Genomic DNA, 26,191 nt, shown 5'->3' on the forward strand with positions numbered 1-26,191 from the left:
CCGGGTGCGATACCACCCCAGCACCGTTTGGCCAAGGAAAGACCAAAATCAGCACACTTCTGAGCAAGAGTGAACCACGTGCTGAGCAAGTGGAGGTCTTCCTTCGGCCAGACTCTACCCCACAAGCCGTGAGTGAAGCAGGCATCAAGTGCTTCGTGGCTCTATATGGGGGTGACATCGCTAGGGATACTTTGGATTTCCTGAGATATAAGACGTTTGTCACTTCAACAAACATAAACCTCGCCTGTTTGCCACCGAAGATGCTGCAGGCCACCATGCAGCAAGATGCTACCTCCAAGTGCAGAAGTGGCGGGGAGTCAACTTGAATCCCACTGAATGGGGGGTGGAAGCTGTCTTCTCAAGGACTCACCCCCATCCCCACCACGATGGATCCCGCACCTCCTGCCCTTTTGCGAAAAATTTCGTGTAAATGCAATAAAGGATGCTCTGGGAGCTGCTCGTGTAGAAAGGCTGGGCTCCTGGTCAGTTATTTCTTTTTAGGGTGACTGAACTCGATCCCAGTAAAACAACGGCCTTCATAAGCTGTTCAAGTGGAACTACCGGAATGCCTAAAGGAGTTTGCCATACCCACAAGACTTTTGGCCTAGGATTATTGTTGATGTAAGTACTTAGGTTTAATAAACGTTTTATTTATTGATAATGCATATTCAGGTTGGGATTTGCACCAGCTTCGATCTCGAGTCGTTTGACTTCACTTCTTAGGTCTTTCCATTTTACTCAAATCTTCTTCCATGCCTATAGATCGACACTGACGTGGCTTTGATTGTCGGTATCTACAGTGCTTGGGACTTTCAGAATTTAACGATATTTCATTCCCAATTAGCTCGTAGTAGAGATAAAAAATAAATAAAAACATCACGATCATGAAGGTATTTTTACTTTTTTTATGACAAATAAATTTTCTACCACGATTTAAAATGTGCCATTTTCGATATTTCCCTCAAAAACGACATGTTCGTTTTCACTCCTGAATTTGGAGGCATTGAAGTCACACCGTGCAGGGCCGGCCCTTAGCAAACGCTGTGCCTGACGCGTGTAATGCGCGGTTTAAGATCGTTTTTGATATCAATAATTATGAATGAAAATATTTAAATACGATAATCATTATCAGAAAAAAAACTCAAATCTTCCACACATTTTAAAGTTAGTCTGTGAAAATACTCCATTGTGTAATATCTCAAAAAACCTTGACTATTTTTGAAACACTAAGTCTCAATCGCCGATTTTATATTTTTAATGGCAAGTATGTCTATTTTATCCCAGTTAGTATTCCATTATGAATGAGTGCATCCGCTTTTAAAAAATGGGTCATTTTTATACAGACATTTTTTTCAAGTAGTGAATTTCAGTCTTCCTAAACTTTTTTTATTTATTTATCAGGTCAAATAATATCACTCCTACTAAAGAACAACCGACATACTTGAGTTTTTCTACAGTTTACTGGGTATCCGGTTTGTACCATGTGATGATATCTGCATTTACTGGAGCCAGAAGGATTCACTGCAAAATACCTTACACCGTTGACCTTCTTGAAAAAGGCTTGAGCAAATACAAGGTACCGTATCTCAACACTCATTAAATTACTCCTATCTTTCTGATTATCTGTATATATTTTGTAATAACTTACAGATCCATTAACATCTGCGTGGTTACGAACAATGAAGAAATTTTATGATTCATCCTGACAACTGAAAAATATGACACTTTAGTGATTTATTTATTTGATTTGTCGTTTTGTTTTAGCCCCAAAAGATAATGATAAGTCCCGTGGCGATGTGTCAGTTGGTGAAACATCCCAAGTTCCTGGAGCTGGACTGGTCATCGATAAAGATATTCCTTCTTGCTGCCAGCCCAGTTTCCCCTGAAGTAGTTGCCCAAATACAGGTAATTGAGAACTGTAACATTTGTAACATAAATATCGTGGTTTTAAAACAACAAAAAAAAATATTTTATTAAATATGTCAAACCACAAAGTGATTGCTTTCTACAATAATATGTAACATTTCAGTTAAATCTTCTCATTTCATGTGACCGAGATTCTAGGAAGGCAGGGTATAATCGAACGATACAACATTGCAACAATCAATGAGTTAGGTTTCTTCATAGCCACAAGAATAAACTGTCTCATTCTACAGAAATTTTAATAATAATAATTGTAAAAAATTTATTATCTTTCATTTCAAGGTTTATTTATTATCTCTATTTTACAATGCACCATAATACTTTGAGTGTTTATTCTTACAAACATAATATTTTATTATATTTAATAATAATAATATTTTATTAATTAATTTTTTTATTTTTTTTTTTTTTTTTATTGTTGATACATTTTTTTACAATATTTCATATTTCAATTTAGTAATGTTGGCCTCACTGGGTTTTTTTTCTGAATTTTGAAACCAGTTTGGTTAATGATAATTATCCTTACTGGGATCTCCCATGCTGGGGATTTCATTTTAGCCTTAGGTAGGGCACGATTTGAGAATGAGTTTGTATGAGGAAGGTACTCAAATACAGATACCAAATGTTGAGGAGTCCCACCTCAATGAGATAGATCTGTCGTGTACTATATGCCTTATCAAGCTTTCTTGACTCTTGAAAGATTCTCTTTTATTAATGGACATAATATTTCAATCTTTATAACATTAAAATGATGTGGTAAAACTCTGTTTGTTCTTCCATTATTCCGTTGAGACGTACTCCGAAGAAATACGATTAAAACTAAAGACAGAGTGTCAGAGTACCTACCTGCTTAATTAAAATTATTGCCTAATTATCGTACAATTGATACGATGCTTTCATTCCTTGTCAGTTCAAAAAAAAGTTTCAAAAAAAACTAAAAAAAACCTTCGAATTCGTGTGCAAACAGTATTTATATGGAAAATTTAAGTGCCAAAAAAGTTTATTTGATAAAACAGTAATAAAATAATACTATTCTAGCGGATTCTAAACATTTTTATCGAAAGTTTTAAAACAACCTAAGATTGTGTGTTTGTTCTCATTGAAATGTCCATCCCACCGATGCCTGATGAATGCTGCCATCGGCGTAAAAAAAGAATGCTGGATAAGATGACGTCCCCATCACAAAAAAAGGCCTCGGGAATGATTTCTCCAGTGGTTGAAGATGAGGAATCTGACGGAGCATCGGACTATTCCGACGTGTCTGAAAATGATAGTGAAATCCCAGTGTCCTCAGTACAGATACTGAACGACACTGAAGCAAGTCTAAGAGCACTCCAAGATGTCCTTGCTGAAAAGCAGTCAAGAGTCTCAAAGGATCAACAACTGCGGATAAGCGCATATGTATCCGCTGTATTCAGATCAGTTTCACAGCTGTTATTGGAACGAGAGGGTTTCAAATCTGATCTGGCAACAGTCAATGCCAAATTAATAGTGGCAAAGGGAGAGATCGCGATTGAAAAAGCAGAAAACCAACACAGGTTAGAAAAAATATTGCAGTTGGAGTCAGATCTAGGACCAGTGATGCGTAGAGTAGCCGATGCCACGGAAGCAAGCCTATCGTTTGCCGATATTGTGAAAAATGGCCCACAGAAGATGATACCATCAATCAACCGCTCAGGACTTAACGTTGGGACCCCCAAACCTGCTGTATGCATCTTCCCAAAGCTGGATTCTACAAAAGATAGCGACGATACGAAACAGCTACTAAAAGATACATTACGACCATCAGAACTTGGAATCCGTGTGACAGGTATTAGGAGAATCAGAAACAAAGGCGTTGTAATCCATACTGCAACACAAGAAGATCAGGATAAAATACTGAAAACCCCATGTCTAGCAAACTCGGACACTCTAAGCGCTCGATTACCAACAAAACGGCTTCCAAGGGTGATTTTCTTCAACGTTCCTCGTGACCTAACGGACGAGTGCTTCCTAAAAAATGCCTTAGCAGGAGCCCAGGACAAAGCAGGCCTAGATTTCGCAGTAAAAAGTTGCAAGCTAAGTCACCTTGCTGGCGCTCGAACTGGATCAACTTGCCACCGGGTCTTCGAGGTTCCTGCCCACATTCGTCACGTGCTGGTGGAGCAGGGGAAAGTCTTTGTGGACTGGAATGTGTGCCGTGTTCGTGACTTCATTGGACTTACAGTGTGCTCCAAGTGCCAAATGATCGGACATTCCTTCAAGTTTTGCAAGGACCAGCAAAGATGTGGACACTGCGCAGGCGAAGGTCACGCCCGGATAAACTGCCCAAAAGCCGCCGCCGAGCCTGTCTGCGCCACCTGTACAAGATTTGGGAAGCCCGCTGCACATCCGACTGGAGACAAGGACTCCTGCCCGGCCTACAAGGCTGCCCTTGCCAAGGACTTTGCAACTATTGATTATGGCGTCTAATTACATTGAAGAAGATGACGAGGTAGATTACGAAAATACTAATAATTTCTGTGATTGGCTAAAGTTTCATAGCAACTACAATATGGAAAATATTAATATTGTTCAGTTGAATGTTAGATCGATTTATAAATACTGGGATACTTTGAATGTCTACTTAAATACTTGTTGGAAGCATATTCATGTGTTAATGTTATGTGAAACGGCTATAACACCGAATCTTGTCTGTCTGTATAATATTCCTGAATTTAATTGTTACAACTATTGCCGAACTAAAAAATCTGGAGGAGGTATATTGCTATATGTTCGAAATGAATTCACATTTCAACAGAAAACAATAGAAACAAATCATTTTGAATGTGTGCTTGGCTCTATGACACTTCCAAACAAGAGTATTTTAAACATCATAGCAATATACCGCCCCCCCAACTCTAGCCAACCACAATTTCTTAATGAAATATCTGCCATTCTGCATACTATAAGCCCCAAAGAAAATGTTTTACTTATAGGAGATATTAATCTAGACTTGTTAAATTGTCAAAACCCTATTATTATGGCATATGAAAATATAATGTCAGATAATTATTTAATCAAATGTATTTGTGACGTAACTAGAGAAGCAGTTTTAGCAGGAAAAGTTACTCGTACTTGTTTAGACCACATATTTGTCCGATTTAACAGTGGATGTAAACAAAGCGATTCTCTTTCCTCATGTGTATGTAATAATATCACTATAGCGGATCACTTTTTAACTGCAGTTAATATTAAATATAGTGCAAGGAAAGAAGCCCCAGAACACGGGAAAGAATTTCGTTTTTATCGCAAAACAAAATCGACAAAAACATTCATAATTTTAAGTGGCACTCCTTGCTTGAGGAACAAGATTGCAATATACTATATAGTAAAATTAAAAACAACTTTAAGAATTTGTATGAACAGAGTAAAATCGTTATGAATTATAAACCCAAAAAAAGACCTCTGTCAATAAAACCTTGGATAACTTCTAATATCTTAGAAAACATTAAAAAAAAGATTCATTGTACAGAAGGTGGAAGAATTTTCCTAGCAATCAATTCTTTGAATTGGAATATAAAACTTTCAGAAATAAGGTGACAAAAGAAATTATTAAATGTAAGTCTACCTTTTTTAACAATAAATTCAAAAATTATTTTGGAAATACAAAAAAAACTTGGGATGAAATAAATAAATTATTAGGAAGCAAGTCCAAAAGTAGTTGTGATGAAATAATCTCGAAATATATGTTAAATACGAATAATGAAGAAACCGTAGCAGATAAGTTTGTTGAATATTTTACAAATAGTGTTAGCTCTATGATACATAAATGTGATTATTTAGCATCGACCGTCAGGCCAAATGAAGTGCAACATAGTATGTACCTACCCAGAGCTACCTGCCAAGAAATCAATATTATTGTTAGCAAATTAAACAATTCAAAGTCACCAGGGATTGACAACATTCGAATGTTTGACATTAAGACACATATTAATATTTTAGGGCCTGTTATAACACACTTTATCAATTTAATTTTATCGCAAGCAGTAATACCAGATGAACTAAAAAGTAGCATCACTAGGCCAATTTACAAAGGGGGCAAACATACAGATATTCAAAATTATAGGCCAATAAGCATATTGCCAGCACTAGAAAAAAATACTTGAAAAATACATTTCCATAAAACTTAATAAATATCTAGAATCTTTCTCTTTGTTGGATCCCAACCAATATGGATTTCAAAAGAAAAAAAGTACGGAAATGCTGCTTCAGGAATTTTCAAATCACATAAATTATGAATTAAATCTAAAAAAACAAGTTTTGGTTTTATTCATAGATAACTCTAAGGCATTTGATACCATTGATACAAATAAACTATTAGAAACACTGGAGGCAATAGGAATTAGAGGAAAGCTGCTAGTTTTATTAAAAAATTTACTAACTGATCGACAAATAAGAGTAAAAATTCTTAAAAAATTTAGCAAAAGAAAATATATCTCAACAGGTGTTGCACAGGGGTCAATTCTAGGGCCAACCCTTTATATTATTTATGTCTCAATTATGAGAAAATTGTTTTCATTTGTTAAACATTTTGTATATGCAGACGATACGGCGCTCGTAATATCGCACGAAGATCTGGTTACTGCAATGAACCTTATGCAACATGATTTTATTGCCCTACTGAAATGGTCTCATGATGCAGGCCTCTTTATAAACGCCAAAAAAACTAAAATTATGCACATCAGATCTCCACACGCCAGATGTAATGTAATTCCTTCATTATATACACACACATTTGACTGCATACATAAAAATGTTGCACAGCCCTGTTCATGTGAAACCATTGATTTTGTCAAAAGTTATGTATATTTGGGTGTTACTATTGACTGCTACATGAAATGGGATGTACAAATTGCTAATGTTTGTAAACGTCTACGAGCTATTGTGGGTAGGATTTATAAAATAAAATATTTCGTGCCTATAAGTACTTTAAAGTTAATCTACTTATCTCTGGCTGAATCCACTATACGTTATGGAATTACTTCTTGGGGACATTCTTGTAAAACTAATGTAAGCTATATACAAACATTACAAAACTCCATTATAAAATTGTTAATCCATAAATATGACAATCAACACAGAAGTAACATTAAATTAATATACAAGTCTCTGAATATTTTACCTGTCAGAGGATTATTGTTTTATAATATTGTAAGTCAACATGTTATATTGTCTGATTCATTGTATAGGGAAAGAGTTTGCCATAAACATAACACAAGATTCACTCAAAATGAAGGACTGGTAGTTCCGAAATGTACTAATAAATATGGTGAAAGAACTTTAAACTATATAGTACCCAAAATGTTTAACTTATTACCAATGACAATTAAAAATAATAACATGTATACTGCTAATGTTAAATATAATCTAAGGAAATGGTTATTGGATAATAATGATCTATACTGATGCACCTGAAATGGAATTCATATTCTTAGAAAATGGAAAAACAATTATTTTGTAATACCTGACTACCTACTTCTATTTATGAAACTATTGATGTACTTGTTGATAATACTAATTTGTTCATACATTTATTTTTACTTGCTTCTTTTATAAGGCTTTTATGTTTTATGTTGATAATACTAATTTGTTCATACATTTATTTTTACTTGCTTATTATATAAGGCTTTTATGCTGCTATTTAAACTTTTCTGCAATGTAACCAATTTATGTAATTATGTACCGTTCAAATTGTATCTTATGAATGTATAAATGTTGTCTCTATGTCCCTGCTGACAAACTACATAAGTAGTTTAGCGGGTTTAAATGTGAATAAATAAAAAAAAAAAATCACATTCCACATTCATTTAATTGAAAGCAATAATGACATTTCACTTTCAGAAACAAATACCAAATGGAATGATGTTGAATGCCTACGGCATGACAGAGGTAGGACGAGTGAGTGCCAATTCGGAGGGGATACCAAATTCCGTTGGAAAGATTTACCCTTGGATTCGTTGGAGGGTATTATTATTTATTATTATTTTTTCATGATTTCTTAAATCTAGGAATGAATAGTAAATCACCGATAATAGTAAAAGTATGAGTAAATCCTCCATTTTGTTTTGGAAAGTGTTGGAGATGCACACACTGCACTAAAAGCATATATTAGTACACCAAAACAGTGATTCCCAATTAGTGGTATGCGCACGCCAAAAATAAACCATTCCAACGCACGCAAACATTAAAATCGCACAGTGAAGTAATTAGCTTACACAGGCGACAACATCGAAAGACATCAAAGGTGTTGCGCTCCTGTAGGAAAGAATACAGTAATACTGTTTAATATATTATATTATTGTTATTTGGTATCTTATTTTTCATTTGGCTACAAGTAGTACGCGAATTTCGGCTAATTCTTTAAGGGGTACTAATTGGGAACCGCTGCTCTCCCATAGACAATATGTTTATTATGGTCTACGTTATTTCTCCAAAAACACACTTTTGACATACTGTGCGCCTTTGTATGTATAATAATGTACAAACCACTTTGTTAATACTAAATGAATAATAGAAGAGGCCCTGCTGTTTCACAGAACTTCATCAGATTTCAAAGTAAATATTCAAGTTCTGTGAAAGTTTCATTCATGTTCTGTTATTATTCAATACGTTTCACAGAACTTGAACAATTCATCAAATTTCAAAGCTAATATTCAAATATAACTGGCCTTACTGAATTTAACGGCGCCTGGGACAAGTAATGTGCGGTTTGAGATCGTTTTTGATATCAATAGTGAATGAAAATATTTAAATGATGTATTTTTAATACGATAATCATTATCAGAAAATAAACTTCAAATCTTCCACACATTTTAATGGTATTCATAGTCTGTGAAAATACTCCATTCTATTTCTAATAGCAGTTAAGCAGCTAATTTATTGTTTTCCACGTGTGTAGGTATTTACTATTACTTGAGGAAAGTGATCGCAATGAAATTCCTTGCAATGATTGTATCTAAGTGTTATAAGTAGAAACTAGAACAAGTTCTGCAGATATTGTACCTATTCTTCGTGTTTTTAACTTGTTGCTTTTAGGTCGTCGATCCTGAGACGGAACTCGCTGTTGGACCAGAACAAGTTGGGGAACTTCGATTGAAATCTCCCTGTTTATTTCATGTAAGTGGTAGTCCAGCGTGCGGTGAGAAATAATATAAATACGAGTACATAATTCATACTAGCCTCTAGTCTATAACTTGCCAATATTTAATTTAATTTTAGAGCTATTTGGAGAATCCGGTTGCAACAGCAGAAGCCTATGACGAAGATGGTTGGTACAGAACTGGAGACCTGCTGTACTTTAATGAAAATAAACACATCTTCATTGTGGACAGACTCAAAGAAGTCATGAAATTCAGGAATTTCCAGGTTTGTTTTACATCATACAAGGCACCTAGCCATTACATTACCGACGGTCCTCTGTTAGTCGCTATCCGACCAGCTAAGGAAAAGTGAGTGATGGTCAATACGGACTATTCCGTGCGTGCTCTCAAATCTCACTGGTTGCTAGCTTTCACTGTCTGATATCATATTCACCGTTCAATTTGATTTTGAAATTGCACTTAGACCAAATTTCTGAATTTAAAATTTAAGCAAATAATGGTCAGACTTTTGGGTTACGAAACACGCTCATGTGGTATTTCTCATAATAAATGGGGATTAATTCAAAGATAGTTAGTAAATAATAAGTAGACGTCAACTCAACAGCCTAATCAAAGCGTGTGCGAAAACTGCAAAAAGGCATTAGATTTAGTTAATGGCACATATTGCACATACTGATACTGATGCGGCTACCGACTACTTAAATTGATGAGGGTCATATCATGTATAATCAATTGAAGTAACTAATCTAGACGATATTTCGATTTAATTGATAAAATGCCTACAAATATCATTACAATATGAGCTGCTTACTGCGGTTTAAAACCAATGAATCCACACAGATTTCACCACCTATGTCATATTTTTAGGAGTTTAAAAAATAAATCTTTAAATTTGGGCAGCTACGAGTATCACTCGATTAGATAAATAAATCCAATTACATACCACTAGAACTGTGGCTAATCTGAGTTCAGTTGAGATCGTTCACACTTCTTTACATGTTTATTTCAGATCACTCCCGCGGAGTTGGAGTTTGAGATAATGAAGGTGCCGGGAGTGGTGCAGGTGGCTGTGGTGGGCCGGCGCCACCCCGAGGACGGGGAACACCCCACGGCCTTCGTGCAGAAGGAGGAGGGATCCGCGGTCACCGCCCAGCTGATCAAGGATGCTGTCAAAAGTAAGATTAACCCCCACGACGTGTCTTAGTCAAATATTTGTTATTATTATTAAAATGGTGTAATTTGGTTATTACCATTGTCAGTGACTAGATATCTGAAAATTCGCGTTTGCGATATTCGATTTTTTACCATAAATTGGTTGTCTCTGGTATTTTGAAATAAGAATGGAATAATACTTTCAAAATATTTATTTGTCTATGGCTTTAACAGGCTTGAATGCCTATAAAATAGAAATTCTTTTAAGCAGCACTCTTTTACAAATTTAAAAAAATTAAATGTCAAATACATTATTATAAAAAAGCGGCATTCCATCAGGCTGCAAAAAAAGATAATTTTTGTTGTAGAATTACCCAACTTTTCCAAAAACACAATAAATACCTAATGCTACGGTCTTAGCTATAAAAAAAAACTATAGCAGGCTGCCAAATTCCACTCTAGAGAAGTCCCGAAGGGATTATTTATACAAGCCAACAAGCAATACGTCAAAAATGTGCTTAGAACTGTTTGTTTTCCAGAGTAATAAAGTAAAATAAAAATGTCATTCGTCAAATTTTGTCATCGTCCACAAAAAGAAGAATTTGTTGGCTCCCAATTTGAACAAGACATAACAGGCACTTTTTCTCTTTTTTTCAGACGCCCTTTCAGACACTAAATCACTTAGGGGAGGAGTAGTATTCTTGGACAGTTTACCGGCCACTCCTTCGGGGAAGGTGGACAGAAAAAATCTAAGGAAAATGGCCCTTGAACTAACAGAAGAATAATTACATAGCTCATCTTGTGAAACTTTAATCTTAGTCTAAGGGGGAACCATGTCAGATGAAAATAAAAAATAAATAAAATAACCATAACATGTTTTTATTTCTCACAAGAGCTCCCTGTCTGTACAGTATAAAGGTGGGGGAGCAATGGCGCCACCCGGTTGGACAGCGTTGTCAGGCGGGTTAAGGTAGGGGTTGTTGATGCGGGTCTTGAAGAGGCCCGGATTATATGAAGAAGGAAAAACAGATGCCGGTAGCACATCCGCTCTCACAGATGAAAAATAATACTATCACTAATACTCAAATAAACTAATAAAACAAAATCTATCAACACGAGATCGTTCATTTTCACATCCAGAAAGTTATTTCAATTTACATCACTATTTTAAAAATAAATATTTAAATATATTTTATTTTCACGGAGATACTTTTGTTGTCCGGACTTACACAAGAGAACTTCGGGAGATGATTTTACTTAGCAAAATAGAAGCATGTAATAATACAATATCATGGTGATGATGTTGTATTGGAATAAGAACATAACTTATATAGTCATGTCAAGATTTTAGGTTTTATTTTTCAGGTACCTAAATATTCGGTAATGAAAATATGAAGTATGGGAAATAATGTACTTAGGACGGGTTGTTTCGGAGAATTTGAACAATTCATCAAATTTCAACGTTCATTTTCGGGTTCTGTGAAAGATTTTTTCAAGTTCTGTTTTTATTTCAGTTTTGTCAAGCAACTAGTCTACAATGATATAAAAACAGAACTTGAATAAGTCTTTCACAGAACCCGAAAATGAACGTTGAAATTTGATGAATTGTTCAAATTCTCCGAAACAACCCTTCCTTAATATCCGGGTTGACTGACTCAGAATTTGAATAATTCCTCAAATTTCAAAGTTATTTTTCAAGTCCTGTTGATGAATTGTTCAAATTCTGTAAAACAACCCGCCCTAAGCATAATATAGAATCAAAAGACGAAGCATTTTACCTTCAATCCTCCGACAATAACCCTTACCAAAAACCTAAACCAAACTAACTTCAATCAAAAACAAAACTTTCCATAAAAGCACGCTTTAGTGACACTTTTTAATAAGTCTTCTCCGTAGTCCCTGTTCTAACCTGACCTAACCTAACCTAATCTAACCGTGCCTCCTTTTTCGAACGCTGCCTAGAGGATAATGGGGGAAAAGCTGAAATCTTTGCTTAAAGCTTAAAATATATTTTGGTCCAAGAATCGTATGGAGCGAATTAAGAGAAAAGTACTACCAACTAAAAATGTTTCTAATTCCACAGCAGTAAAATAGCCCCTGAACGCGATGGTTCCCAATATCACCCTCAACCCTATACTTCAATACGGAATCCTTATCATCACAAAATTAATAAATTCAGCCATCAATCTTCGCTGCAGTGCCTAGCCACAAAGGAAAAATTGAAAAGGTAGCAAACTTCTGACAAAAACGTGTTTATTTCATGAATTTGTACGCTACTCATTTATTCCACTGACCATAACAATCAACGAGAGATGATAGGAACATCACTATTTCAAATATTCAATTCATAATTATTCATACCGGATTTTGAAAACTACACACAGCCTACGTTTGGTTCTACCCAGAGAAATGTACGCCATTGCTAGACTCATATAATGTTGATCCCTCCCAAAATGTACGTGTACACCACCGACCCATCAACTTCGTGTCAAATACTGTTTTTTTAATCGTTCTCTCCAGATTGCTTCTTCACATTGTTTCATCTTTACTTAATCCTCCCGTCACTACCTTACGATAGCCGAAATAATCACTTAGAAGGAATTATCGATACTGTTATTAACTTTTCCTCGTTGCCGAGCCGACTGCAGATCACTAACGTGCAAGTAACAGTTCACGTCGAATAAATTAAGACATGCTCGGGAACGATGACAATTTACCAATATTATCGATAAACCTTTATCCATTGACCGTGATAGATACCCTGATATATTCTGTGATCTATTTTATAGATTGTGGATTGATAATTTGAGATAATGTAATGAGCCACTTGCATGTAATTTAAATCAACTTAAAAACATTTGAACGGATGTTTCTACTGCAAAAACGAAAATACATCCAAAAATTAATGACACTGTAAGCAAGTGTGACATCACTCCCTCCCAAAAAATCCTAGCCACATGACCTATTAAAGAACACCAACCAATCAGTCAATAATCGTTCTTGGTCTCGAGTAGTCATTTATGATATCTTCACAGTTCACAGTACGTCAACAATAAGCTAAATTGGCTAATTAAAAACCTCGGACGCGAAGTGTTTTATGTCACGCTCACTATTTTTTTAATATAATGGTGTTTATGCTTAAGTTACGATATATTTAAAAAAAAAAAAATATTTTATTTCTAAAAATTCACACTTCTTATTTTTAGACACAGTGTCCGGAAACTCATGATACAAAAGGGAAACAGGTGAATCCACTTCATATTATGGAAAACATAAGTAACATAGTTCGATGCATTTTATGACATTAAATACCCGATAATTGCCTCGTAGCGACCAGATATTTTGAATTCAAATCAAAATTGAAAAATAAAATGTACCACTAATTGTACCTCGAGTTTCTGGACACCGTATAAAGCACTGGGTCGGCCACTTAAATTTTACGGTTGACAAATTTTAAACCGACAATGTATTTTGACCGCATTGTTTTAACGATATTTTGAACACTATTCTCATGAATTATCTTCATAATGTTGAAATTTAAAGTAACTACAGGATATTTATAACATTTATGACAAAAAATAAAACATTGGATCCGTTTAACAAAAAATAATCAGAATAAGAAATAATTTTCCATAAATAAATAAATTTCTTTTTGTGTTCTATGGCTCTTTCCATGTTAATAGTATAACGCGAAATTAGTAAAACGTTTTGTTAAATGAATAACCCAGGCTTTTTAACGTTTATGGCTGTTGCAACGTCAATGGAGATTATTTTTTGGTTACCAACAATCTTCAATTTCAAAGTTTCATGTTTTTTAAAGCACGATTGAAATATTTAATGACTTCCAGAACATTAATAAGAATTAGAAAAGAAATATGTATGATGATTGATCTGTGGTGCGTATGACGACATTCGGAGTAGATTGGCCTACTGATAAAATATTATTAAATGTGATAAAAAAAACACTTATTAATTTGCAGCCCAATCTTATGACAAAAGATAAGAACGCACGTATTATATTCTTCTTCAGTTTGTTTGTTTCCGTAGATACCGACGTACACTTGTACTTGGCTACTTAGCCAAGAGGCCTTATTTCAATTATTGTCATAAATTTACTTTTCAAAATGGGTGATATGCCTGATGAAGTAATTCAGAAGTTTATGGAAAAGTTGGATCTGCATGTTGGAAAATTTGCTCTGAAGCAGTTGAAATCCTTTGGAGATGATATTAATCAGGTATGTATCGTATCAATAGTGTAAATCGTTTGATCTGCTTTTTAAATCAAATCAGTTATATCAAATACCCTATAATATTAATAATATGTCCAACTCAGCGAAACACATGCATTGAAGTAGTGGCAATATCAACAATGCCGCTAGAGGCGCTAGTGTAGCATATTGAGTTTGACATTCCTTTCAATGGCGGCAAATTGATTTTATTTAGTACTTGGTGGCGGTTTTTTTCGCTTTCTGATTTGTATTTTGATCAACGTGAATAAAAATATTTATAAAATTGTTCCGAAGAGTAGGTTATGTGTGTGCAGTTTACGTTTCAAATAATTACAAACAACAAAAATACGTGAAGGTTCTTTGTAGCATCCACACCAGAATGTCGATATGTTTTTTTTTTTTGTTTTGCTTTTAATTTAATTTTTTTGAATATTTCTTATTGTTTGTTATCGGGGAGCCCAGGTATGTGAATCTTGGTACCGTTTCAAAATTTTGGCTTCCACATACGAGAGATGGGGTTTGTTGGGTACATCCTACGGCCATGTATTTGGTCTTCTGCTGGTTTACTACAAGACCCATGTTTTTGGCAGAACTTTCAAGATTTATGATTTATTTTTACACTACAGAGGAGATCCAGAAGCGCATCGTGAATGCAAACCGCTGCTATTTCCGCCTACAAAAACAAATAAAATCCAGACTGCTTTCCAGAACCACCAAGGTATTAGTGTACAAAACACTAATTAGACCAGTGCTTATGTACGCAGCTGAGACGTGGGTTCTAACTAAGAAGAATGAGCGAGCACTGGACGTTTTTGAAAGGAAAATTTTGAGGCGCATCTTCGGACCGGTTCTAGAAAATGGATTTTGGCGCAGACGTTATAACAATGAGCTCTATACTCTGTTAAAAGCTAAACGTCACAAAGTTCATAAAACTGGGAAGACTTCGGTGGCTAGGTCATGTGGAGAGAATGACCGAGCATCAAGAACCAAAGTCCCTGCTGAGCTCAAGACCGATAGGGAGAAGGAGCCTGGGAAGGCCAAGGTTAAGATGGAGCGACAACGTCCTCAAAGATTTGTCTGCCTTGGAGCTTCGAAACTGGAGAGAGCTGGCGCGGGACCGAGATGAGTGGAGGAAGACTCTTGAGGAGGCCAAGACCCACCAGGGGTTGTAGAGCCAAAAGTGATGATGATGATGATGATGAATATTTGTTAAATATGTATTTGAATTAATGAATATATTGATATATAATACATGTTAACGTATGCACATATTACATATATTTTTTGTTTAAGCAAAAAAAGAGCAGTTAGGTCGGATATCTAATTTTTTTAAATTATAAACTTGAAATAAATAATATTATATTTCGTATAAAATCCATTGAAATGTTTGAAATAAAACCAGGGCGCACAACTCATGCCGCTAGGAGGCGATAGTGTAGCATGTTGCCATCAGAATGAATGGTAGATGTCAGAAGTTGAAGGAATTATTAATATATTAGGGTATTTGGTTAGGTCCACATTATTTAATAGTGTTGGCAATCAACTACTTTTTTTAAGGTATGTTGTTTAAGATACATCTTTCACTCAATGTGTGCATAAATTTGTAATAAAACATATTTTCCTTGATTACGAGTAAGATCATTTAATCAATTAACTAATCTTGAAATTTGTCACGAAATAAAACAACAACAAAAATTAGAAGAATTTAAGGGATGTATGTCGCGAAATTAAAATCGAAAATTGTCGCTAATTTTTGTATTGAAATTTGTCGGAATAAAATTAAAAAAAACGTCACTAAGTTTTGTTACAACTCTAAGATGACGACTTCGCCACTTTCAGATAGAGTTGTCCACCGACCTGGTGGAAAGCCACGCCTCTGTGTGGCTCCGCAGCGTCAGGGTCGCCCAGGAGCTGAAGAGGCGTGGAATAGGTCTGAACGACAAGCTGGTCATCTGCGCTCACACGCACAATGACGTGAGCATCCCCATACTGGCGGGACTGTACATCGGATGCGCTACCTTTCCACTTTCGATGACCATGACCAAAAGTAAGCCAATTTTTTGTATGTGTTTTTCGCAGTGATCCTTGAGAGAAATCAGTGACTTAACCTTTAAAAATTTCAAATAATGCTCGTTCATAGATGGCGCTAATTTCATTGTTTTAGGAAAGAACACTTTTGGTTCGTTAGGTATTTTGTATTATTTTTTTAATTAATTAATATAAGTTAAAATAATAAGATGAATTATTTGTTTGGCATGTATAAAATCCAAATTTGTAGAAGCCAGCGAGAACGCCAACATTCACATTATTTGTCGTAATTCAGTGATCAAACCTTAAAATTATTCATAAACTACTCATTAAAAAAAAACCTTTTTCCAAGTTAGAAATGTATTAAAATATTATATTGAATTGTTCGTTTGCGCCTGTACATACATAAGGACTATGGGTAAATAGTTTTGTCTGTATAAAAATTCAATTCTTTCAAGAAAGGCATTCAAATACAATCGGTGATTCAAACCAATATTTTATTCGTATGCCTTTCTTGAAAGAATTGTGTTTTATACCGTCAAACCTATTTATTCATATTCGTATTCCACGTGGACAAGGTTATTTTTTATTAGTTGCAATTGCAAAGTTTGTACATGATCTAGGTATAAAGTATAAATTCTGTTTTTTTCATAATCCTCCTCACTAGGGTTTCATGTTCTGAGGCGGCCTGTAGTTTTTAAACTTTTGTATTTAGTTTCAAGTTATCTTTACATCGTCTTCATAATGTTTGTAAGTTGAATATCACTTTGTTCTCTCAGCCATATTTTTACTTTTGTTTTAAATATATTAATTTTTGTTTTATTTGGTAGATCATTGTATAATTTTGTAGCATAGAATTTAATATTTCTGGCGTCGGCGAATGACGAGCAGTGACATCTGTTGTCTCTAATAGAAGCTTTCATTCGCAAGTCCTATCTCTATTTTCCTATCTCCCTATTTATATTATTAAACTGGAATTTGTAAATCTTTCGGAAAACCGGAAATACTACAGTTTAAGTACCCACTATTTTATAACCGTGTATTATATTTATACATATACAAACAAACTAATGTCAGCAACTGTCCCAGATTTACAAAGCATTTTACGACTCACCAAAAGTTTTGATGTTATACAATCACGTGTTATTTTCCTGTGTCAGCGATCTGCTAAGTGTGGTTGAAAGCGGAGTAATTATGTTGCTAATAACGTACCAACTAATGAAGAACTGTGCATTTCATTGTTTGTAGCTGAAGTCAAAAACATGCTAATAATTGGAAAGCCTTCCATTGTCTTTTGTGATCCTGAAATCTGCCAAACATTCAGCGAAGCCCTCACAGAACTTAACTATGCAGCGGAAGTGGTTGTATTCGGAGATGAACCACTGGAGGGACCATTTGTTCCATTTGCAGACTTTCTGCAACCCACTGGAACAGAAGATGCCTTTGAGTACGATAATAGTTTTGATACGCAATTGATAATATTTATAATTTTTTTTACAAAAACATTGGTAAAATGATTAGTTATTTATTTTTAGGGTGACTGAACTCGATCCCAGTAAAACAATTGCCTTCATCAGCTGTTCAAGTGGAACTACCGGAATGCCTAAAGGAGTTTGCCATACCCACAAGACTTTTGGCCTAGGATTCTTTTTGCTGTAAGTACTAAAGTTTAATAAACTTTTATTAATTAATAATGCACATTTAGGGTGGGATTTGCACCAGCTTCGATCTCTAGCCATTTGCCTTAATTCTTATGGTCTTTCCATTTTACTCCAAACTTCTTCAATGCAGTCAGTCTGCCTCTGGGTGGACAACGACATGACTTTGATTGTCGGTGTCTAAAGTACTTTGGACCTTCAGAATCTAACGATAGTTAATTTCCCCAAAGTTCGTAGAGATTACAAAAGGGTCCCATTTTCACCATTTTTATTTTCGAAAAATAATGAAACATTGTTAATGAAGGTATTTTTGTTTTAATTTTACGTTGGTGAATAAATTTTCTATAACGATTTAAAATGTTACATTTTCAATATTTGCCGCCAAAACGACTTTTTTTTTCATTCGTGAATTCAGCGATGTTGACGTCTCGCCAGTCAACGTTGGTGACAACCGTCTTACCAGACATTGGCGTTTTCTGTGTCATAGTGACGTTGTAGCCAGTTGGAACCAAACATGCGATTTTGGATCGTTTTGGAAATCATTTAATGAAAACATTTAAATGGCATATTTTTAATGCAATAATCATAATCAGAAAAAAGAAACCTTAAATGGTTTGTGAAATTACTTCATTCTGTATTATAGGCATCCGCTTTCACCAAATGGGGAATTTTTATACAGACATGTATTTTTTTTGAGGAGTGAATTTCAGTTTTCCTAAAACTTATTTATTTTTTTATCAGGTCAAATATTCGCACTCCTAGTAAAGAAAAACCGACATACTTGAGTTTTTCTACAGTTTACTGGGTATCCGGTTTGTACAACGTGATGATGTCTGCATTTACTGGTGCCACAAGGATTAACTGCAAAATACCTTACACGGTTGATCTCCTTGAAAAGGGCTTGAACAAATACAAGGTACTGATCATTTATAAATAAAAACTTCCTGAACATGTATCTCATTCACGATTACATTACTCCTCTCATTTCTGTCTGATTATCTGTATATTTTTTTGTATATACTTCTAGGTGCATTAACAACTGCGTGATTGCGAACGATAAATCAATTTTATATTTCATCCTTTTACCCACACATCAGTGATTGATGTATGTGATTTATTGTTTTGTTTTAGCCCCAAATGATAATGATAAGTCCCGTGGCGATGTGTCAGTTGGTGAAACATCCCAAGTTCCTGGAACTGGACTGGTCCTCCATAAAGATGTTCTTTGTTGCTGCCAGCCCAGTTTCCCCTGACATAGTTGCCCAAATACAGGTAATTGTAAACTATAACATTTTATATGAAGCAGATACTTTGTGATGTGACATTGTAATTTAAAATAAAAAATTAGCTTAGTAAACACCACTTTTATTTTTTATGTCAATTTCTATGTATTTTTAATGCCGACCGGGTTTCGTTACAACCGTAGCTTCTTCAGAGCAGTACAACACTTTACTAAAATCTAAAACCTAGAAGCAACATGTGGTGCAAATATTATTAAGCGTTCACATAGGGTTTCAAAAAATTAGACTGAGCTCCAGTGAAGGAGGTAGTAGATGTAGGTAGACGATTGGGAAGAGAGAGCTCTTTGTCTATAGGGAACAACTTAAGAATCGGATTTTTATTTAGGTTGATTTGGTTGTTGATGAATTTGCTATTCATGTTTTTGACCTTCCGTAATACGAGCACCTCCAAGTAATCCAGTTAAAATAGTTCAAATAATGGCTACTCCAAATTTGCCAACCTATTGAAACCGACCAGAAGTTTAATTTAAAAAAAGGGGTCAGTTTAAATGGAATGGTCATAAAAATGGAATATTGATCAGACTGAATAAAGGTGGAAACACATTATTAAAACCCGACGCGACCCGATGAAACGCGATGCGTGTTGAGTCGAATCAAATGTATTGTTTTCTTATGACCAGAATCACACTATGAACATCCGACGCGACGCCATGTCGGGTGTTCATAGTGTGATTCTGGTCATAAGAAAACAATACATTTGATTCGACTCAACACGCATCGCGTTTCATCGGGTCGCGTCGGGTTTTAATAATGTGTTTCCGACTTAACTTAGAGGCACTAGAGTTACGGAAAGCCAAAAACGTTAATAGCAAAGTAATCAAAAACAAAATCAACCTAAATAATAACCCTATACTTCGGTTGTTTCCTACTGACAAAAATTACTCCTTACCAATCACTCCAATTTTTTGAAACCCTATATTTGTACGACATATTATATGTAGATTTTAGTAAAGTATTTGTACTGCCCTGAAGAAGCTACGGTTAAGTATAAAAAAGTAAAAATTATGTTTAATAAGGTTAGTGTTTTAATTTAATTTGCAACATTTCAATTCATTCTTCTCATTTCGTATATATATTTTATGACCAAGATGCTAGGAAGGTAGGGTAAAATCGGATAATACAATATTGCAGAAGCACTATACTCGTTTACAATGAGAAAAGTTAGGTTTTTCATAGCCAGAAGAACAAACTGTCTCATTCTACAGAAATTTTAATAATAAAATTGGAAATAAAATATTTGGTTTCATTTTACAAAAATTATGCACTATTATCGTTATTTTTATAAGGCACCATAATGATTTATTTTCTTACTTTTTCTGGAAATAATATTTCAGTATAAAAATAAAAATGTTTGATCCTTTTTGTTTTTGTAACAAGTGACATAGTGAAATTATCGTCCCTGGGATCTCCCGAGCTAAGGATTACATTTTAGTGTTGGTTAGATTTTCACAAGATTTCGGAAATAGTTTGTACGAGTTATTGAAATACTGAAACGAGGTGTTCATGTTTCCCACCTTAAATGAGGCGAGGTAGACCTGTCGTGAGTTACAACATGCAAGCTTTAGAACATTAAAATTAGATGGTAAAACTCTGATATTTCTACCATTATTGCAGTGAAATATGCTCCGAAGAAATATGATTAAAACTAAAGTCATTACCTACCTGCTTAATTAAAATTATTGCCTAATTAGCATACAATCGATATTATGCTTTCATTCCTTGTCAGTCTCATAACATTCTGTTAATTGATAATAATAATGACATTTATTTTTCAGAAACAAATACCAAATGGAATGATGTTGAATGCCTACGGCATGACAGAGTTAGGAGGAGTGAGTACCAATTCGGAGGGGATACCAAATTCTGTTGGAAAGATTTATCCTTGGATTCATTGGAGGGTAAAAGCCTTCATTATTTTTGCATGCTTTCTTAAAACTAGGACTGTACAGTAAATCATTGTTATTAGTAAAAGTACGAGTAATACCACTTGGAGCGATCTATGGTCTATTTATAATATCGTTGAGTTACTGCCAAAAGTTGGTAAATTACAAAAACATGTTTTGGAGTAAACTCAATTTTAAAGTTTGATCTTCATTACAAAGTCAAGGTTTTTGGAAATAATGTTAACGTTTATGTTAAAAAAAATCATTAGAGTGTTGTTTTTTAAACAAACATGCTTTATTAATTATAAAAAAACGAAGTAACAAGTTTTTTTTTAAAGCACTAGTTAAAAACCTACTTAAAGACATGAGAGTGGACACAAACTTATACGAGATATAGATTATAAAACATAAACATTAAAATCATTGCTTACTCAAAAAACCATAACATGTAGTTACCAATTTTTGGCAGTAACTCCACGATGTTTTTTGGAAAGTATTGGAAATGCATTGTATTATCACATTCGTAAGTGGGTATAAAAGCATATTGTTACTCTGAGGCAGTGATTTCTATTTCCTAATTAGTGGCACGCTTACCCACTGGGGTATGTGAGGTTGCTGGAAAAGGTGCGCCCACGCAAACATTAAAATCGCCGAAATACATTTGGAGTCTACCAATCTTCGTAGGACAGCGTTAGGACCTACCTACATGTGCGGCAGCATCGAACTTCAAGGGGTTGCGCATGAGAATATTAAGAAATATACTTTATTTATTGCACATAACTGAATTGCTTCATTAACAATATTTTATATTTGTTTAAAGATAAATTGAAGATGTCCACTGTCTTGGTATAATTGTTTCCCTCCATTAGTATTCTGGGCAAAGAAGAATACATATGGTAGTTAGTCCCAAAATTTCTGCACTGAACTAAAAACTAATCTCTAGTATTACGTTGTAGAATCCGAAAGCTTATCAATTCTAGCAATACCGGACTATCAACTAAATCATTAAGAATTTTATATAGAAATACCAAGTCAGTGAAAATTCTTCTCTCTGACAATTTTAGCATATTCGTATAATTTAACAGAGTGTTGTAGTTCAACATAATTGCTGGAATACCCATTTTAAAATTTATAAAACGTAAGAATTTGTTTTGTATTCTTTCAACAGCTTTTACATGTATATTATAATGTGGGATCCAGGCAGGAGAATTGTACTCAAGTTGACTTCTTACAAAAGCAAAATATAACAATTTAATACACTTTATATTGTTATAATTTCTGATTAGCCTAGTTATAAATCCCAACATTTTAAGCCCTTATTAGAGATTTCTGCTATGTGGAATGAAAGATTTGATTGAAAAGTGATGCCTAAGTCCTTGATTTGTGTTAATGTCTACAATATTTTAATAGTGTTTAATTTCTTTTTATTATTATTATTTAATATTTAATTTATCATTTGGCTACGAGTAATTCACGAGTTTGGGCTCTTCTCGAAGGGGTACTCATTTAAAATATTTGGGAACCGCTGCTCTAATGTAAAAGCCTATGGGCATTGAGTGGGATCATCTGAAGCAATGTTGCACGACCATGTTAACTACCTACATATCTTATTTTACAAATTTTAATGGGCCGCAAATGACATTTCTCCAGAAATGGAAAAAAATATTTTGCAGTTTTCTTAAAAACAGTACATTATGTCTATTATGGTCTATGCCATCTTCCAAAAAAGCACTCTTTTGACCTTAAAAGCCCTGGACGGAGAATCAGTGCGATTTTGTATAAACGGCGTTGAAGCCAAATCTATGGTGAGGGAAAATTGCCTGGCAGCCATCTTGTATGATAAACTTTTGAAATGATTTGTTTTCAGCGTCATATATAATGAACAATTTTAATTTTATTTTTGTATTTTTAATGCAATTATTAAATCCTCCCCACAGGAAAAACTAAACCCTTCCACACACTTTTCCACAAATGATCATTTAGTCAATCAACATTATGCAAGTGCATTATATAAGCAAAATAAATACAAAGAATACAAGAAAAACACGTCAACTCACCAGAGATCAAATGGGAAAATAATTCACCGACTCCAGATATTTTCATATCAGAGGGTTCGGCTCGGTAGAACTCCTAACAGGGCCTTTAAATCCTACTGATCCCTCAACATAAATATTTGAAAAATCTTTCGTAATCCTACATGTATTTAAAATGACTGATTTTTGCATTTTTATATATAAATTTTTTGATAGATCTAAATTTTTTTTAGTATTTGCATTATAAGTAGGAAGTAGAACAAATTCTAAAGATATTGTACTTATTATTTATGTTTTACCTTATTGTTTTTAGGTCGTCGATCCTGAGACAGAACTCGCTCTTGGACCAGAACAAGTTGGGGAACTTCGATTGAAATCTCCTTGTTTATTCCATGTAAGTGGTAGTCTTGCGTGTGTTAAGAATTAAAATAAGTTCCAAATTCATACCAGTCTCTAGTCTCTAACTTATCGGTATTAAATGTGATTTTAGAGCTATTTGGAGAATCCGGTTGCAACAGCAGAAGCCTATGACGAAGATGGTTGGTACAGAACTGGAGACCTGCTGTACTTTAATGAAAATAAACACATCTTCATTGTGGACAGACTCAAAGAAGTCATGAAATTCAGGAATTTCCAGGTTTGTTTTCCAACATACAAGGAACATAGCTAACTGACAGCTAACTTTCCAACATAGCTAACTGACAGCTAACTTTCCAACATAGCTAACTGACATTGCATACTCTCTCTTTGACTGGCACACTTCCTGATACCATATTCGCTGTTCAAGAAAAAAAGGATTTAAATTTGCAAAGTGCACACATTGCACGTACAGACTGCTTAATTTGATAAGGGTCATAAAATAATAATATAATTGAAGTATGTAACTAATCAAGATAATGCGCCAATTTACTAGTAGAAACTTTAAAAATGATGCCAATACATATCACTTGAAATAATATAACTTTTCTGAGTTCAATTGGGATCGTTCACTCTTCTTTACATGTTTATTTCAGATCAGTCCCGCGGAGTTGGAGTTTGAGATAATGAAGGTGCCGGGAGTGATGCAGGTAGCCGTGGTGGGCCGGCGCCACCCCGAGGACGGGGAACACCCCACGGCCTTCGTGCAGAGGGTGGAGGGATCCACGCTCACCGCCCAGCTGATCAAGGATGCTGTCAAAAGTAAGATCAATTTGTTTTTGATCAAATATTTGTTATTATTATTTAGAATGGTGTAATTAGGTTATTACCATTATTGTCAGTGACTTATTATTAGCAATAATTGGTTTTCTCTAATATTTGAAAATAAGAAAGGAATATTGTATTTAAAATATCTATTTATCTATGGAATTAACAAGCTTGAATACACATAACATGGGAATTATTTTAAAAGCACCACTCAGGTTTCGAATTTATAAAAATATTTATATCAAATCAATATAAAAAACTGCATTCCGTCACATCCTTGGCTGCAACATACCATCATTTTTGTTTCATAATTACTCAACTTTTCCAAAAATAATGCAAAATATCCAAAGACTTCGCCATTAAAAAACACTATTTTATGCTGCTCCATTTACCTCTACAGGTTTAGAAGGGATTATTTATACAATCCAAAACACAACATAAATGTTTTTAGAACTGTTTGTTTTCCAGAATAATAAAGTAAAAGTAAAATTTAAAATTGTTTGTAAAATTTAAAATTGATTGTAAATTTTGTCATAATAAGTTCCACAATAATAAGTTCCTTTTGGCTCCAAATAAATGAACAAGACAAGCATATTTTCTTTTTTTCAGCCACACTTTCAGACACCAAATCGCTCAGAGGAGGAGTAGTATTCTTGGACAGTTTACCGGCCACTCCTTCGGGGAAGGTGGACAGAAAAAACCTCAAGAAAATGGCCCTTGAACTGACAGGAGAATAAATACTTGACTCATATTGTGTAACTTAAATCTTGGAGTGACATGCATATTATACTGTACATTCTTCCTCCAAGGTGTAACTCCTAATATTGCCTTTCCATATTCAGATGTTTGAAGGTTTATCTTACATTTACTACTGCCATCTATTGAAAAACTTCCAAAGCTCATATTTGCTCTTGGAGTGATATACATAATATTATAGTGTATATTCTTCCTCCAAGGTAGAACTCCTAAGGGCCCGTTCCCACTTCCGTTTTAAAATCGGAGGTGGGTCCCGTTTTAAAATCGGATGCCCTATGGCCCTGTTCACACCGCCGTTTTAAAAACGGATCCGTTTTAAAATCGGATCCTACTCTACGAAAAAAAATAATTGTCGATTCAACCAAGACATTTTATTTGCTCATTCTTCAGTAGACGATCATGCGCAATGGACGACGATGAAGCTCTTGTTGTCATGTGGTACTTATGCAACCCCAGTGGAGCATCCGATGCGTGCACAAACACACATTACTCGTGGTGGTCCTACTGCAAATAATATACGATCAAAATTCTCCGACTATTTCGTTTCTCCAATAGGATCTGTATCTTGGCAAGCAGCAATTTTTAATAATAGTCGGTACTTGACAAAATCTTTTCTTTGTTTTTCTTCTAATTTCTCAAAATCTGGCATGAATAAACAGCAAACTTCTCGCCAAGCCGATAATTTTAATGAATTATTTTTATACCCTTCTGTCGTTTTATCCCACAGCACAACTCTTTCATTGACCAGTGGGATTCAATTTTCGGGATTTGTTTCCTTAACCATTTTTATAGTTTTAATTTATTTACTTAACAAAATAACCTTATCCAAGTACGCAGCGTGCCTGCTTCCTTGCGACTGGGAGCGGGCGGGGAGGGTCGGGGTGTGGCGGGGACTCTGCCGGAATGACTAGGCGACAAGTGT

The 26,191-nt window shown here is 34.7% G+C and overlaps 2 protein-coding genes across 2 annotated transcripts; both read left to right on the top strand.

The window, feature by feature from the left end:
• Positions 1–884: 884 nt before the first annotated feature.
• LOC149416830 (uncharacterized) lies at positions 885–10,248 on the top strand. Its single transcript, XM_089641328.1, has 6 exons — positions 885–890; positions 1,765–1,905; positions 7,786–7,908; positions 8,980–9,060; positions 9,163–9,309; positions 10,054–10,248. The coding sequence occupies exons 1-6, from the start codon at positions 885–887 to the stop codon at positions 10,246–10,248; spliced, it is 693 nt and encodes a 230-aa protein (XP_089497454.1).
• A 4,030-nt stretch (positions 10,249–14,278) lies between these two features.
• On the top strand, positions 14,279–26,084 carry LOC149416831 (luciferin 4-monooxygenase-like). The gene is made up of 11 exons (XM_089640651.1): positions 14,279–14,431; positions 16,265–16,472; positions 17,702–17,900; positions 17,989–18,108; positions 18,853–19,027; positions 19,243–19,383; positions 21,188–21,310; positions 23,642–23,722; positions 23,819–23,965; positions 24,342–24,507; positions 25,123–26,084. The coding sequence occupies exons 1-11, from the start codon at positions 14,321–14,323 to the stop codon at positions 25,248–25,250; spliced, it is 1,599 nt and encodes a 532-aa protein (XP_089496777.1). The 5' UTR covers positions 14,279–14,320; the 3' UTR covers positions 25,251–26,084.
• The last annotated feature ends 107 nt before the right edge of the window (positions 26,085–26,191 follow it).

The sequence above is a fragment of the Hesperophylax consimilis genome, chromosome 16 (genome assembly GCF_061612785.1).
Source record: "Hesperophylax consimilis isolate HC1 chromosome 16, BYU_Hcon_1.0, whole genome shotgun sequence".
Taxonomy (NCBI): Eukaryota; Metazoa; Arthropoda; class Insecta; order Trichoptera; family Limnephilidae; genus Hesperophylax; species Hesperophylax consimilis.